General features: G+C 44.0%; 2 protein-coding genes across 9 annotated transcripts in view; one reads left to right on the top strand and one right to left on the bottom strand.

The window, feature by feature from the left end:
* ralgps1 (Ral GEF with PH domain and SH3 binding motif 1) overlaps positions 1-12,848 on the top strand; it is a 650,997-nt gene that overhangs the window by 303,083 nt on the left and 335,066 nt on the right. The window lies entirely within an intron of this gene.
* angptl2b (angiopoietin-like 2b) overlaps positions 1-12,848 on the bottom strand; it is a 51,846-nt gene that overhangs the window by 24,601 nt on the left and 14,397 nt on the right. For both annotated transcript variants that reach the window (XM_068012414.1, XM_068012415.1), the window contains exon 2: positions 10,957-11,767. In XM_068012414.1, coding sequence (XP_067868515.1) covers positions 10,957-11,743 — 787 coding nt within the window. In that variant the 5' untranslated portion in view covers positions 11,744-11,767. The remainder of the gene's footprint in view (positions 1-10,956; positions 11,768-12,848) is intronic.

The following is a 12,848-nucleotide window of genomic DNA, read 5'->3' as shown; positions in this document are numbered from 1 at the left end:
TCCCCCCCTCGCTCTTCCTCGCTCTCTGTCCCCCCCCTCGCTCTCTGTCCCCCCCCTCGCTCTCTGTCCCCCCCCCTCGCTCTCTGTCCCCCCCCCCTCGCTCTCTGTCCCCCCCCCCTCGCTCTCTGTCCACCCCCCCTCGCTCTCTGTCCCCCCCCCCTCGCTCTCTGTCCCCCCCCCTCGCTCTCTGTCCCCCCCCCTCGCTCTCTGTCCCCCCCCTCGCTCTCTGTCCCCCCCCTCTCTCTGTGTCCCCCCCCTCTCTCTGTGTCCCCCCCCTCGCTCTGCTGTCCCCCCCCTCTCTCTGTCCCCCCCCTCTCTCTGTGTCCCCCCCCTCTCTCTCGTGTCCCCCCCCCTCTCTCTGGTCCCCCCCCCTCTCTCTGTGTCCCCCCCCTCTCTCTGTGTCCCCCCCCTCTCTCTGTGTCCCCCCCCTCGCTCTGTGTCCCCCCCCTCTCTCTGTGTCCCCCCCCCTCTCTCTGTGTCCCCCCCCTCTCTCTGTGTCCCCCCCCCTCTCTCTGTGTCCCCCCCCCTCTCTCTGTGTCCCCCCCCTCTCTCTGTGTCCCCCCCCTCTCTCTGTGTCCCCCCCCCTCTCTCTGTGTCCCCCCCCTCTCTCTGTGTCCCCCCCCTCTCTCTGTGTCCCCCCCCTCTCTCTGTGTCCCCCCCCTCTCTCTGTGTCCCCCCCCTCTCTCTGTGTCCCCCCCCTCTCTCTGTGTCCCCCCCCTCTCTCTGTGTCCCCCCCTCTCTCTGTGTCCCCCCCCTCTCTCTGTTCCCCCCCCTCTCTCTGTGTCCCCCCCCCTCTCTCTGTTTCCCCCCCTCTCTCTGTGTCCCCCCCCTCTCTCTGTGTCCCCCCCCTCTCTCTGTTTCCCCCCCCTCTCTGTGTCCCCCCCCTCTCTGTTTCCCCCCCCTCTCTGTTTCCCCCCCTCTCTGTTCCCCCCCCTCTCTGTTTCCCCCCCTCTCCCCTCTCTGTTCCCCCCCTCTCTGTTTCCCCCCCCTCTCTGTTCCCCCCCCTCTCTGTTCCCCCCCCTCTCTGTTCCCCCCCTCTCTGTTTCCCCCCCTCTCTGTTTCCCCCCCCTCTCTGTTTCCCCCCCTCTCTGTTTCCCCCCCCTCTCTGTTTCCCCCCCCTCTCTGTTTCCCCCCCTCTCTGTTTCCCCCCCTCTCTGTTTTCCCCCCTCTCTGTTTCCCCCCCCTCTCTGTTCCCCCCCCTCTCTGTTTCCCCCCCTCTCTGTTTCCCCCCCTCTCTGTTCCCCCCCCTCTCTGTTTTCCCCCCCTCTCTCTCTCTCTCTGTTTCCCCCCCCTCTCTGTTTCCCCCCCCTCTCTGTTTCCCCCCCTCTCTGTTTCCCCCCCCTCTCTCTCTCTCTCTGTTTCCCCCCCCTCTCTCTCTCTCTGTTTCCCCCCTCTCTCTCTCTCTGTCCCCCCCCTCTCTCTCTCTCTCTGTTCACCCCCCTCTCTCTCTCTCTCTGTTCACCCCCCTCTCTCTCTCTCTGTTCCCCCCTCTCTCTCTCTCTCTCTGTTCCCCCCTCTCTCTCTCTCTCTCTCTCTGTTCCCCCTCTCTCTCTCTCTCTCTCTCTCTCTCTGTTCCCCCCTCTCTCTCTCTCTCTCTCTTTCTGTCCTCCCCCCTCTCTCTCTCTTTCTTTGTTCCCCCCTCTCTTTTTCTCTCTGTTCCCCCTCTCTCTCTCTCTCCTCTCATTTGTTGTTGTTTTGATAGTAAGATAATGCCTTTATGTTTCCGAAATTGTCTCACCAGCCCCCTGTGTAAGACAAAAATTGTAACGTTGCCTCCCCCACCCCATGTGAGCAGGTTGGGCAACTCTGTGCTAGGCAATGGCAAGCCCAGTCATGGCTGCCGTCTGCCATTGAGAAACGCCCTCCAGAGCCAGTTCCCACCTCCAGGCCGTGCCCGGCGCCACCGATTGGGTGCTTAACTGGCCTCCAGCCCAGTTAGGGCCGTTTCATATCAAAATATCGTTCCGTCTGTGATGTGGCGCAGCGTCAGAACCTGGAAATGATCCGGGCGTTGGGTTCCCAACCCAGGATTGAAAATCCAGCCCCAGAAGTCTGAATTTATTCAGGCAGTGAATTCTTTCAATGTTTGTTAAACAATATTAGTGGGTTTCACAGCAAGATTTCCCTATAACAGCAGGGATCTGTATTAAGGCCTAAGATCTGATATTGGAAGAAATAACATCACTTTCAGCCTCAAAGTGCCCATGTGTGATGTTCTTGAGAGGGGGTTTTCATTTGTGGGTTGGAATGGCTCTAAGTGTAGCCTGAAGTCTTATAAATTTGATACGAGATGGAAGGGAGTCATTGCCTGCTAATTATACAGGGTTAGGTGCTGGGCTAGATTTAACAAACTCATAATTGTTAAATGTGCAAAGCTGCCATTCATTCTAGAGAACAAGGTACGTTACATGGTATGAAATTGGTTATTCCATAGTCTGTGGGAGTGGAGTTTTTGTCATGTAGAACTAGAAATATGTTATTTGAATTCATTCAATTTAATGGGTTTTGGCTTTTGGCTTTATTTGTAGCAAGGGAAATACCATGTATCATAAAATAAATGAAAAAATAACCATTAGAAAGTGTAAAGCATGCTTTTTGAGTATAATAGAACAGATTGTATTGTTATATTAATCTTCTGTGATGTTGCTATGGAGAAAAATAATATAATGAAAGGTCTCTTTCTTCAACCGTCTCTGCTACACTGTCATTCTAATTCCTTCTGTCTCCCTCTTTCTTAGACGCACACTGTGCTGCTCACTTTGTGTCAACTCTTGCACAAGAAACAAACTCACATTTGCATTGTAGCTGTCACAGCCAGAGGGTAGCGTAAAGCATTTTACAACCACTGAATGACTGTTCAAGTGCAGTCAGTCTTGTTTTGCAGGCAAACAAGGCAGTTTATTAGTCAGTTTCAAGTCCCAAAACAGAAAATAAGATAAATGACTGGTTAATCTATTTTTTGTTGGCATTGGGTGATTATTGCCCAGGGCACTGAGAGAATGCCCTGCTCTTTCTGAAGAGTCCTTTGGGATCTTTTGCATCGATCTGAACAGACAGGTGCAGCAGTGGCTCAAAGGCTCATTTTGAAATACCACATCTCCATCAATGCAGCCCTGTCTCAGTACTGCAATGCTAGTTGAGATGACATACTCAAGTCCCAGTGTGGGACATGGACTTACAATGTTGATGGGGTTAGATGATGCTGGATGGGAGGAATTGTGTGTAGAGCATAAACACTAGCATTGACAAGTTGGGTTGAATGGCTGTGTTCCTATGCTGTACGTTCGATGTTCTGAATCAGGTGAGAGTGCACCCATCTGAGTCGCGTTGCTGTTGCAGCTCCCTATTTATATCCAGTTCTTTTTTTTTCTACTCTTTTCGGAAGTGTCTACTTCCCTCTATCCCCCTATCTAAGTTCCTTTCGTATGCTGCTCACTTAACCAATTACGTGCTATTTAATAAGGAGCAACATGGCATCAATGTTGGTTTTGTAAAAGGGCTTCAGATTACTCCAGTGAAACGTTGCATCCCAATGCTCTTTTCTTCCTTTCAAAACAGATGCTTGATTGCTACACAAAATCCATACATTGGTTTCATCAGAAATAATGTAGTCGCTACGACATGGGAAAATCTTATTATTTAGCTCCACCCTGTGATATTAAACCTCCACCACCACCCCCCCCGCCCCCCCAACCTAATTTTCATTGCTTGCAATCGTTCCCCATCCCCCACTCCATTTCCATCCCTGCACTAACATCAGGGCCCTTGTATCTGTTAAAGCTTAATATATAACTGAGGAAATATTAAAATATGTTGCATCAGTAAAAAGTAGTAACAGTGATTGTTAGTCTTTGCTTTTTAAATTATAGTGCAAACAGTAAGTTAATTTGAATTTCAAAAGTTAATGACGACATTGTTCAAATTGGGCTAAGTACTTCAAAACTCAAACAGTGAGATCGTATCAATTCTGTTCTAATAATTCACAAAACCAGATTTCCTGTTAAATTGATACAAGATGAATGCTATAACTGTGGAAAACTAGCATTGATTTGGCATTTGTCTGCAATGAGGTGATGGTTTCACACGGTTAGCTTCACATGAAGCTGTATAACTGCAGACAACCTTTGACGTTTGAATTTTGAAGCTGGTTCAATTTCAAAATATCACCGACGCCTGCTGGGGTACAGTTCTTCAGCAAGTACATTTAGTGTGGATGAAGGAGGCTGCCCCACCCCACCGTGCTTGTCTAACATTCACGTTAGGAGCTGTAACTGTATGGTTATCAATTGTGAGAACTGATTTTGGTGGCAAATCTGAGATTCCTTTTGAACTTTAAATTAAAACAGCTGACAAAATAGTCACCCTTTACTTTCCTTAAAAAAAAAAGTTGGTATTTAAGTATGTTTACACAGCACTCTCATTTCTCTGGTGCATGAGTGGTATAATTGGGCAGCATAATTCTGCAAATAGTCCGTACCATAGCTGCACTATTAATGAATTAAACATCTGTTGTGTTCTCTATACTGTAATTACCAGTCCTCTGCTAAAAGGAATCGCACCTTCATTTGACATTGGTGTTGCTGGACTCAGTGGCACTAAACTAAACTGAACAAAATCTACACAGTAATTGGCACTGACAGATACGGTAGTGAACCTTTGCTTCAGAAGTTGAAATCTGATGGCGCTCTCTGAACATATAAATGGACGAACTGCCTTGAAGCTGACTGTGTAATTATGTCAAATCTTAAGACTGTAGGGAAATGATTTATGATCCAACAAAATAGTTTAGATGATTTTATTCCTCTATTATTCCCTCCAATTTCCTCACTTGTCACCTAAAGGGACCGACTCATCCTGGGGTTGTGATACAGTGGGTCCAGACTCTGGTAAATCTGTGAGCCTCGAATATGAGTGTCAGCAACCAGATTGTTTGAGGATCTTCATAGCCCAGCCTAATATTCACACGTACGTTTGCCATTGGAGGCGACTGTGTTGCTATGCAAAGCAAGAACTCTGTCTGTAAAACAGGGGTACGGAGTGCTGCTACCATTGTTTGGCTCACACCACCCCACTCAGCACAGATTGGGGAACAGTCTTGTCTATTGCACAGTGGCTAATGCCTTCTGCACCAAGGCATCAGGAGAGACCTCCAATAGACCTTTGTGAAGAAGCATGCTAATTGACTGACAGAATGATCAGTAATGCAGAATAAAAAGCCACAATTCTTCAAGCAGTTTCGTAGCTCAAAAGCCATTTTACACATGTGCTTGAACTGCCGTTTTGATTTGTACTTTTTGTTTCAGTTGGTCATCGGAGCTGGACACTGCTTGCAAAGGCACATGTACGGCCCTTCCCCAGATTCCCTGAGAAGATGGCCTTGATCATGAACCCATGCATCAGTGTGGTGCTGGTGCTCCCACTGTACTCTGATCCTGTTATGTTACAACAAATGCTCCGCTATGACTTTTCCTGAGATGAAAGCCTTAAGCTAATCAGCCATCTGAATTTTATTGTAGTCTTGGACATGATGGAACCATTATTATGCCCATACTGATTCGGCACGTATTTGATAAGTTATACAGTGAGTAAGATGCATTTAACAGGGAACTCAATAAATACATGAGGGAGAAAGGAATAGAAGGATATGCTGTTAGGGTTAGGTGAAGAGGAATGGAAGGAGTCTTGTATAGAGCTTTAGGCTGGTGTCGACCATTGGGCTGAATGGCTGTAGATTCTATGCAATCTATGTAAGAAATTGGACTGTGTGGAATTTATTATAGAATATTGCTATAAACAGCAGTAAAGCATGTTAACACTATATAGGTGAAGTTTAAAGGCCTGTATAATGAACACACATGGTGATGGCAGAAAGTGGATATACAGCACATTGCTTTCTCTAGAAGAAACCCTGCAGGAAGCCACATTCTTGTTGCTCCTAATCTCACTGGGAAAGTTGTCATTTTCATAGTAATCTGAGGATGCATTTCAAAATATTTTTTCTGGACTTCAGTGTTTGGTTCTGATGTTGAGGGAGCGAGAGAACGTGTGCGTGTGTCTCTGGAGGGGATTACGGAATCTGCTTGAGGTCCAACTTGCATTTGGTATGAGCCAGATTAACCTGCTTTATTTAAACACTCTGCTCCACTACTGTAGCTAAAAAGATCTGATTGATTAGTGGGTAGTATATGTGTTCTCTTTATTCTGGCATGCATCGTTCAGCAGCACTTGCCATTACTCAAACTTACCGATAGTTACCACATCCTTCACGAGGCATAAATAAAACTATTACTGGCATTTTCCCAGCAGTTCCTAATGGACAAAACAGAAGTTTCAATGTTGTACTTTATACCATGGTGCCCACTTCAGAGTTTATATTTAATGGCAGAGTCATATTTTGTGCAGTAGGAGATGCTCTTTTCTACTCGTGATTTGGGCTCTTTGTTATAGTGGCGTAGGGGAGCCCAGCATTGCAAATTCTGTAAGTTGTGTTTATTGAGTGCCGTTAGGTTTTACTTTCAACAATGTGCCTCAGACACCAGACTAAGGGGAAGAAATTCAACCCAGGTGGTGGTGTAACACAGGGCTGGTGCTGGGTGCCCATTATATGCCACTCCCTGATGGAGCCAACTATCGGGCAGGACATGTAATGGGGCAGCAAGTGTGATCCCACCCATTGTACGCCACAGTTCACGAGGGATTTCTACCCCGACGTGTGTGCGGGTTGGTTAGTAGTGCTTAAAAAAAGGAAAAAAAATACAAATAAGTTGCCAATGCATGTTTGCATGTTTATTTTTTGAATGGAAAATAATTGTTTCCATTGCAGGAAAGTTGTAATATATTGATAAAGGATTGATATGTTTTTAAAAAAAACCCTTTCTGTCAAATAAGCAAGGCACACACTATTGTCAATGCCATCATAACTTCTTTACCCGAGATGCTGGGGAGTTGGAGTTTGACCTGTCAGTGACGTGATTCCTCCTCAAATCTGTATGCTGTACTTTTTTTTTCTGGGGTTTTTCCTGTTACTCATCATTTTGTTTCACCTCTTACATGATATTTTAAATGTTTTTATTCTGTGTTTTATTTAAAGAAAACACTTTGTAAATTCTACTTTTTCCACTTATTTTAATTTTTCAAATCTTTTCTTCCTCCCTCACTGCCTCTGAGTGGGCTACCTAGGAAGGCCAGTGAAGTTAACAAGGTAAAGCAATAGATGCCAGAGCAGAGCGAGCAGCCCAGAAAAGAAGCAACAGAGTGTGGTGCCCAAAACCAAGTATGATGACTAGTGAAAATGTGGGGAGGTTGCAGATGATTTTTTTTTTAATTTTAAGTCAAGGACATCTCTAAATTCACATGAGGGTCAAGACTGATTTGTGGAAAATGAAATACTTTGGGTAATAGTGGCTTAAAACACTGGAGGCAGAGGGATGGGACATCGAAATATTTACTTTCACTTTGCCTAACTATGAAAACATTTCATTCTTTACAAGCACAACCTCCCCTCAGTCTAATAACCATAAAAACAAGCTGGAAATAAATTGTCTAAATGGGTACGTTTTATTTTTAACAAAATGGGTGGCTCACATTTGCCATCAGATTAACATTTTGGCTGCATTTAATTCCAGTAGCCTAGACTTGATAGATTGCTTAGCTTCTGGAATGCATAAATCTGCCATTCTTAGCGACAGTCAGTGAGGCTAATTGAGACAGTACTTCACAGTTATGTTGTGTTCCGCTATAAGCTAACAGCTCCTCCTGTCTTCTGAAACTAGCACTCATGTACTGTTTTGCTTTAATGCTCCAGTTATGTCAGCTTCCATCCCATTAGAACCTTGACAGTCAGTTAATGTTTCTGCTAAGCAGTTTGGATGATCAGTTCCTTCCTCCCTTCCTATTGCAGATAAGAAATCACTGACCGCTTGCATTTCTTCCCAGACACAGTTCACTGTCTTTGTTATTCATTTGATTGGTCTGTGTTTAAATGTCTAACTACTCACTTAAGGCAGGTGATGGTGCGAAATGAAAAAGGGAGTACAAGCGCATTTTCTCATTTATAACCATGCTTGTAAATCTTGTCAGCTCAGTTGTTGTCCTGCTGTAAAACAGGACTACCCCAGTTTAACACACGAGTCATAAATAAACGGCATCACCCTTGACTCCATCGGGTATGCAATGCATAAGACTGTTTATGCACTGTATATATTGTGTGAAGGTGAAGTTGTTTTGATCTTTTCAAAAATATGCTGATTATGCACTTGTTTAGCAACAGAAGAAAGGTGCTGCTATTGAGTCAAGACTAGCTCTTTTAAAATAGCTCTAGAATAGTTTCAGAAAATTAACTGGATTTTCAATGAAGATTGTGAAGGATTTGCTTTCCTGCTCACGGGACAAGTTCCATGGTTTTTGGTGGCTCACATCACATTGAGGTTTTAAATCAACACAGCAAAACTAAAAGGAAATAAAACCTTTGTATGTATTTATTTATACAGCACTTCATCAAAGCTCTGAAATGTGGCAATGAGCTTCCCACGCAATGAATGATTTTGAGATTCAGTGCCTCGAGTTTCTGACTTTAACTAAGCCAACAAATGGAAGGGTTGGGACCTGGGATAAAGACAAGGGCTTATGGGGTTGATGTGTTTTATTGGCTGTTTTATCAATCCGGCAATGCAGTATCATGGTCAAAATGCCCAGCCAAATGTCACCACTGCTGTACTACAGGGCTGGGAATGAATTTGATCGTTTAAATACTTTTAGTTTGAGTCATTTAAATATGTGACAGGCGAAGAGAAAAGATTACTTATTAGCTGGAATATTCATGACACTCTTAAGTTGTCATGTGTTGCTTCCCTGTTTGAAAATCCGAGTATGTTACAATGTGGAATCCCTGCTACTTCTAGCTCTCCCCAGATTATTTCCCTGAAAGCTTGGATTGTCCTAGTGTCTTTACAGAGAGTAAGTGCTTGTCAAACTCCTGCGTATGTGACGAACCTCTAGATCCCATTGTCATCTCCTGGACAAGCGCCATCTCAGACACCTCAATGCAAAAAGGCTGTGGCATTGGAGTGAAATTATTCTAGCATCAAGATACAGGATCTTCCTCCTCTCTGACAGCAGTCCACTAAAAAAAAATCAACCCATTAAAAAAAAAAGTAGCTTTAAAAACTGGGCAGGTGCCAGCCATAGCAGTGATTTTTGTTAGGTAGGCAAACATTTACTGTACTTCCCAGGATCTTGCAGACTGCAGTGAGATGAATAACCAGTTAATCTTTAATCAGTCAATGTTGGCAGAGGGAGGAATGTTGGCCAAGATTCATACAAATTCAAATGAATATGTTTTGTGATTTTTTTTTTTCCCATTGGAAATCTACTCGAGGCTTGAAATCAAACCCAATTGATAAAGTTGTAAGAAACTGAGAAGCCAATTGTTCATGACAGTGAGTTTCAAAATAAATAAGCGAATGACTCTTCGGAACAACATGGTCAGTACCTAGTAACTGACCAGCTCTTATACTGAATGCTGTGCTGGATGAACGAGCAGTTATAAACATCAACATCGTGAACAGGACTTTTAGAAATCTGAAATAAAAAGTTGAAAGCTACAGTACTTTTGCCTAAGTTTCGTACATACTGTAGTGACAGCTGACCACTTTTTAGTTCGCCCACACTGTTTCTGGTATCAAACGCACAAAGTCAATTTCAACTATTATTAGTTTCACTGGGAGTAGAAACTAACTGCACTTGAAATTGACTTTCTGAACTTAGTATCCAAAGGTGAAGGGACATATTTAGCTCAACTGCTGCACTTTATATTTCATGGACCTGGAGCTTTCGGAAGGTCTGCTCCCTGATCAGTCTAACTTCACCAAGCACCGTAGCTTGAGAAATGGATTGAGATTTCTTTTCAAGCTATGGAGGGGGGAGTATGGTGGGAAGGAGGGACAGGAGGGAAGGGTGGTGGGAAGCGAAGGTGGATCTGTGTTGAGGGGATTGGAATTTTTTGCAGATGGGAGGGATGGTCACAGTTTGGTGTATACTGAGAGACTGCCCTTTTATATGCAAGGCATCTGCATTTTGTGCATGGGGAAAATCTAGGTTTTAATGCGTATGGGATGTCTCAGCTTTTCTGTGCACAGTGCCTGTGTTTTGTATGGGATTTTGCAGTATTTATGCCTGGGGCTATGACTTTTATTGTGTACAGGTCTGTTTGAATTTTCTGTGCTTTAGGACTTGCACTTTGGTGAAATGATGAGACTTCTCCCTGGTTTTGCAACAAGTATTTGCTTCCCAGCTCCAAAGCATTGGACCACCCTGCGTGATAAATGGTCTAGGATTGCCTAAAGAGCCATAATCCTTGAAATGTGCTCCGTCTTCTGCCAGTCCGAAACTTCCCAGTGAAGTGCTTTCGTTATTACTAGCGTTTTCTGAATAAACCAAATGATGGGCATTTTTTGAACACAGACAATGAAGTTTCAATTGCTTATTTTCTGCGAACAAATTGTTTCTTTGGTTCACCAATTTTCTTTCTGACTTTGTCCAGAGTCAGTGCTGTGCATTCCAAGGTAAATTTCGAGTGCCATCCAGAAATGTGATCTGTCATCTTCTCTTGTTTCTGTTACGAACCTCATACATAAAGAACAATTGTTCAAACCAAATAGGGATACGAACCTTTGAATAGCAAAGGAAACATTTTCTCCCTATCTACTAGATATATGTATTACCTCTCCAACCACATCAGGAAGGAACACTCGAAATTTTATTTCTTTGCAACTTAACCGGAATTAACAAAATTATTTTGGTGTGTGTGTGGTGGCTTACGCAGATGCTATTGTATACAGCCTGGGCTTTAAGCTTTTCCTCATTTTCGTGAGACATGTTACCTGTACTTACACACACAATTCAATTTTCAAAGGCCACTTGTCTTAAACTCCACAATGCATGTTGCAGTTCACTTACCAGATGGTGTATTTGCGGTGGGCATGTTAGAAGGAACAGCTGGCATGGTTGGCAGTAGGTTCAGCGCCAGTTGCCGCCTATCCTGATGGTTCTGATCTCGTTGGATCTCATTAGTTGTAATTAGGTTGATTTTGTGTTTCTGCGGTGGTGGCTGCATGGGCTTGGCAGCTGGCAACAGCTGGCACCTTGCCTCCAGCTGTGCAATAAGATAGGTCTGGTTATTTGCCAGTGATGCCAAATGTTGATACTTGTGCTCTAGGTCCCTGTAGCGGTTCGAAAGCTGCATCATTTCTGCCGTCTGGTTGAGAATCTTGTTCTCAAGCTGGGAGACTTCAAGTGCATTGTCCCGCTTGCGAATGATCTCGTGCAAGAGCTGCATGTACAGCTGTGTGACTCGTGAGTTCATGTTCCTGCTCTCCTTCCGCAGAAGCTTCACTTCATTAACAACCCCACCATCTACCTCAACCAGCTGCTGCAAGTTTTCAATCTGTCTTTTCTGTTTCAGAAGTTCATTGTTGAGCACCTCCAGCTCTTGCTTATTGTCCCTGCTCTCTACGACCAATTCAGGTTTTGAGTTCACGCAAATAGCGCCTGTAACCTTCTGCTGGGGCACAATGAAGGTATACGAACACTTGTTTTCCATTGACACTGTGGCGCGTTTGTGTCTGTTCGTGTAGATGAACTGCTGCTCATCATTTTCCTTGCTAGCCTGAAGTTCCTCCACTCTGTCAACACTGACTGTGAGCTCAACCAGCGTAAACAAGACTACAAGAGTCAGTTTCTTCATGGTGTTTCTACAGGTGTAGATCCTCTGTTAGGGAGACAGAGTAATGACGATTAATAACATCAATTCTGAAATGGCATAGTGGAAAAGAGAATATGAATAAAATATAAAAGGAAAACTCTTAAAAAGAATTTTGTAAATTAGTGTTAGTCATTTGTCTTTAACTGTGTTCTTGTAAAATGTAACATGCCTTCATTTGATGAAAATGATCTTTACTCAAGTATAATTTCATTGTTTACAAATCCAGACAAATATGTCCTCAGTTTCATATTCACTTAAGCAGGCTGCACAATGTCTATTCATATTAGCCAGGCCCACCTGTGACCACCTCTCTCTCATACAACAGAGACTTGTTCTGTTTGTGCTATAGCTATCAATTCATGCTCATTGTAAATTTGCGATTTAACTTAGTTCAGATCACCCAGGACTGTATTTATCTCCGTCATACAAAGAGTTGCAAACTTTCACCACTTTGTTCTTGGTACAGATCCTGACTGGAAAGCTGGAGATTCGTGTCAAGCTGGTGAGGGGTATGATCCAAATTTCCAACCAGATTTAACTTGGGACAACTGTCAGTGTTTGCATACAATCTGCGTCATCCTGACTTGATTCTGCCCATAGAGACTGACAGTATTATCAGGCTGTTGCTTCCAGTCACCTGTTACCACATATGACCTCATTCATCATCATTTAAATGCAGGGACTTGCACGGTAACTGGAATTGGATACTGTTGGATAATCCTTATCCTTTTAGTTACAGATTCGTGAAAGCTAGAGACAGTAATATATCTGAAAGTTAGCTTCATTTTTTATCATTTCAAAATATTCAGCGTAAGACTACATAAACAGTAGTAGATGCCAGTCTGACACTAGAAACTTGCCTTTAAAGAACTCCTGGAAATTGTGAGCGATTTACCTGTCCAGACCATTGATGGTACCTCATCTTGAAGATAGCTAAAGTTCCTCATCTGAGTTTTGCTGTTACCCTCTTTTACACCACTTTAAAATGAAACACGCATTGTTTAACTCTTGCTGTGTTGAACTTTGTTGAGCATCTTGTGACTCCTTAGGTCATGAAACAGGTTGTTGAACATACAACCACTGGGGC

The sequence above is a fragment of the Heterodontus francisci genome, chromosome 32, assembly GCF_036365525.1.
Source record: "Heterodontus francisci isolate sHetFra1 chromosome 32, sHetFra1.hap1, whole genome shotgun sequence".
Lineage (NCBI taxonomy): Eukaryota > Metazoa > Chordata > Chondrichthyes > Heterodontiformes > Heterodontidae > Heterodontus > Heterodontus francisci.
The sequence above is the reverse complement of the archived record's forward strand: the minus strand, read 5'-3'. Positions and strand labels throughout refer to the sequence as shown.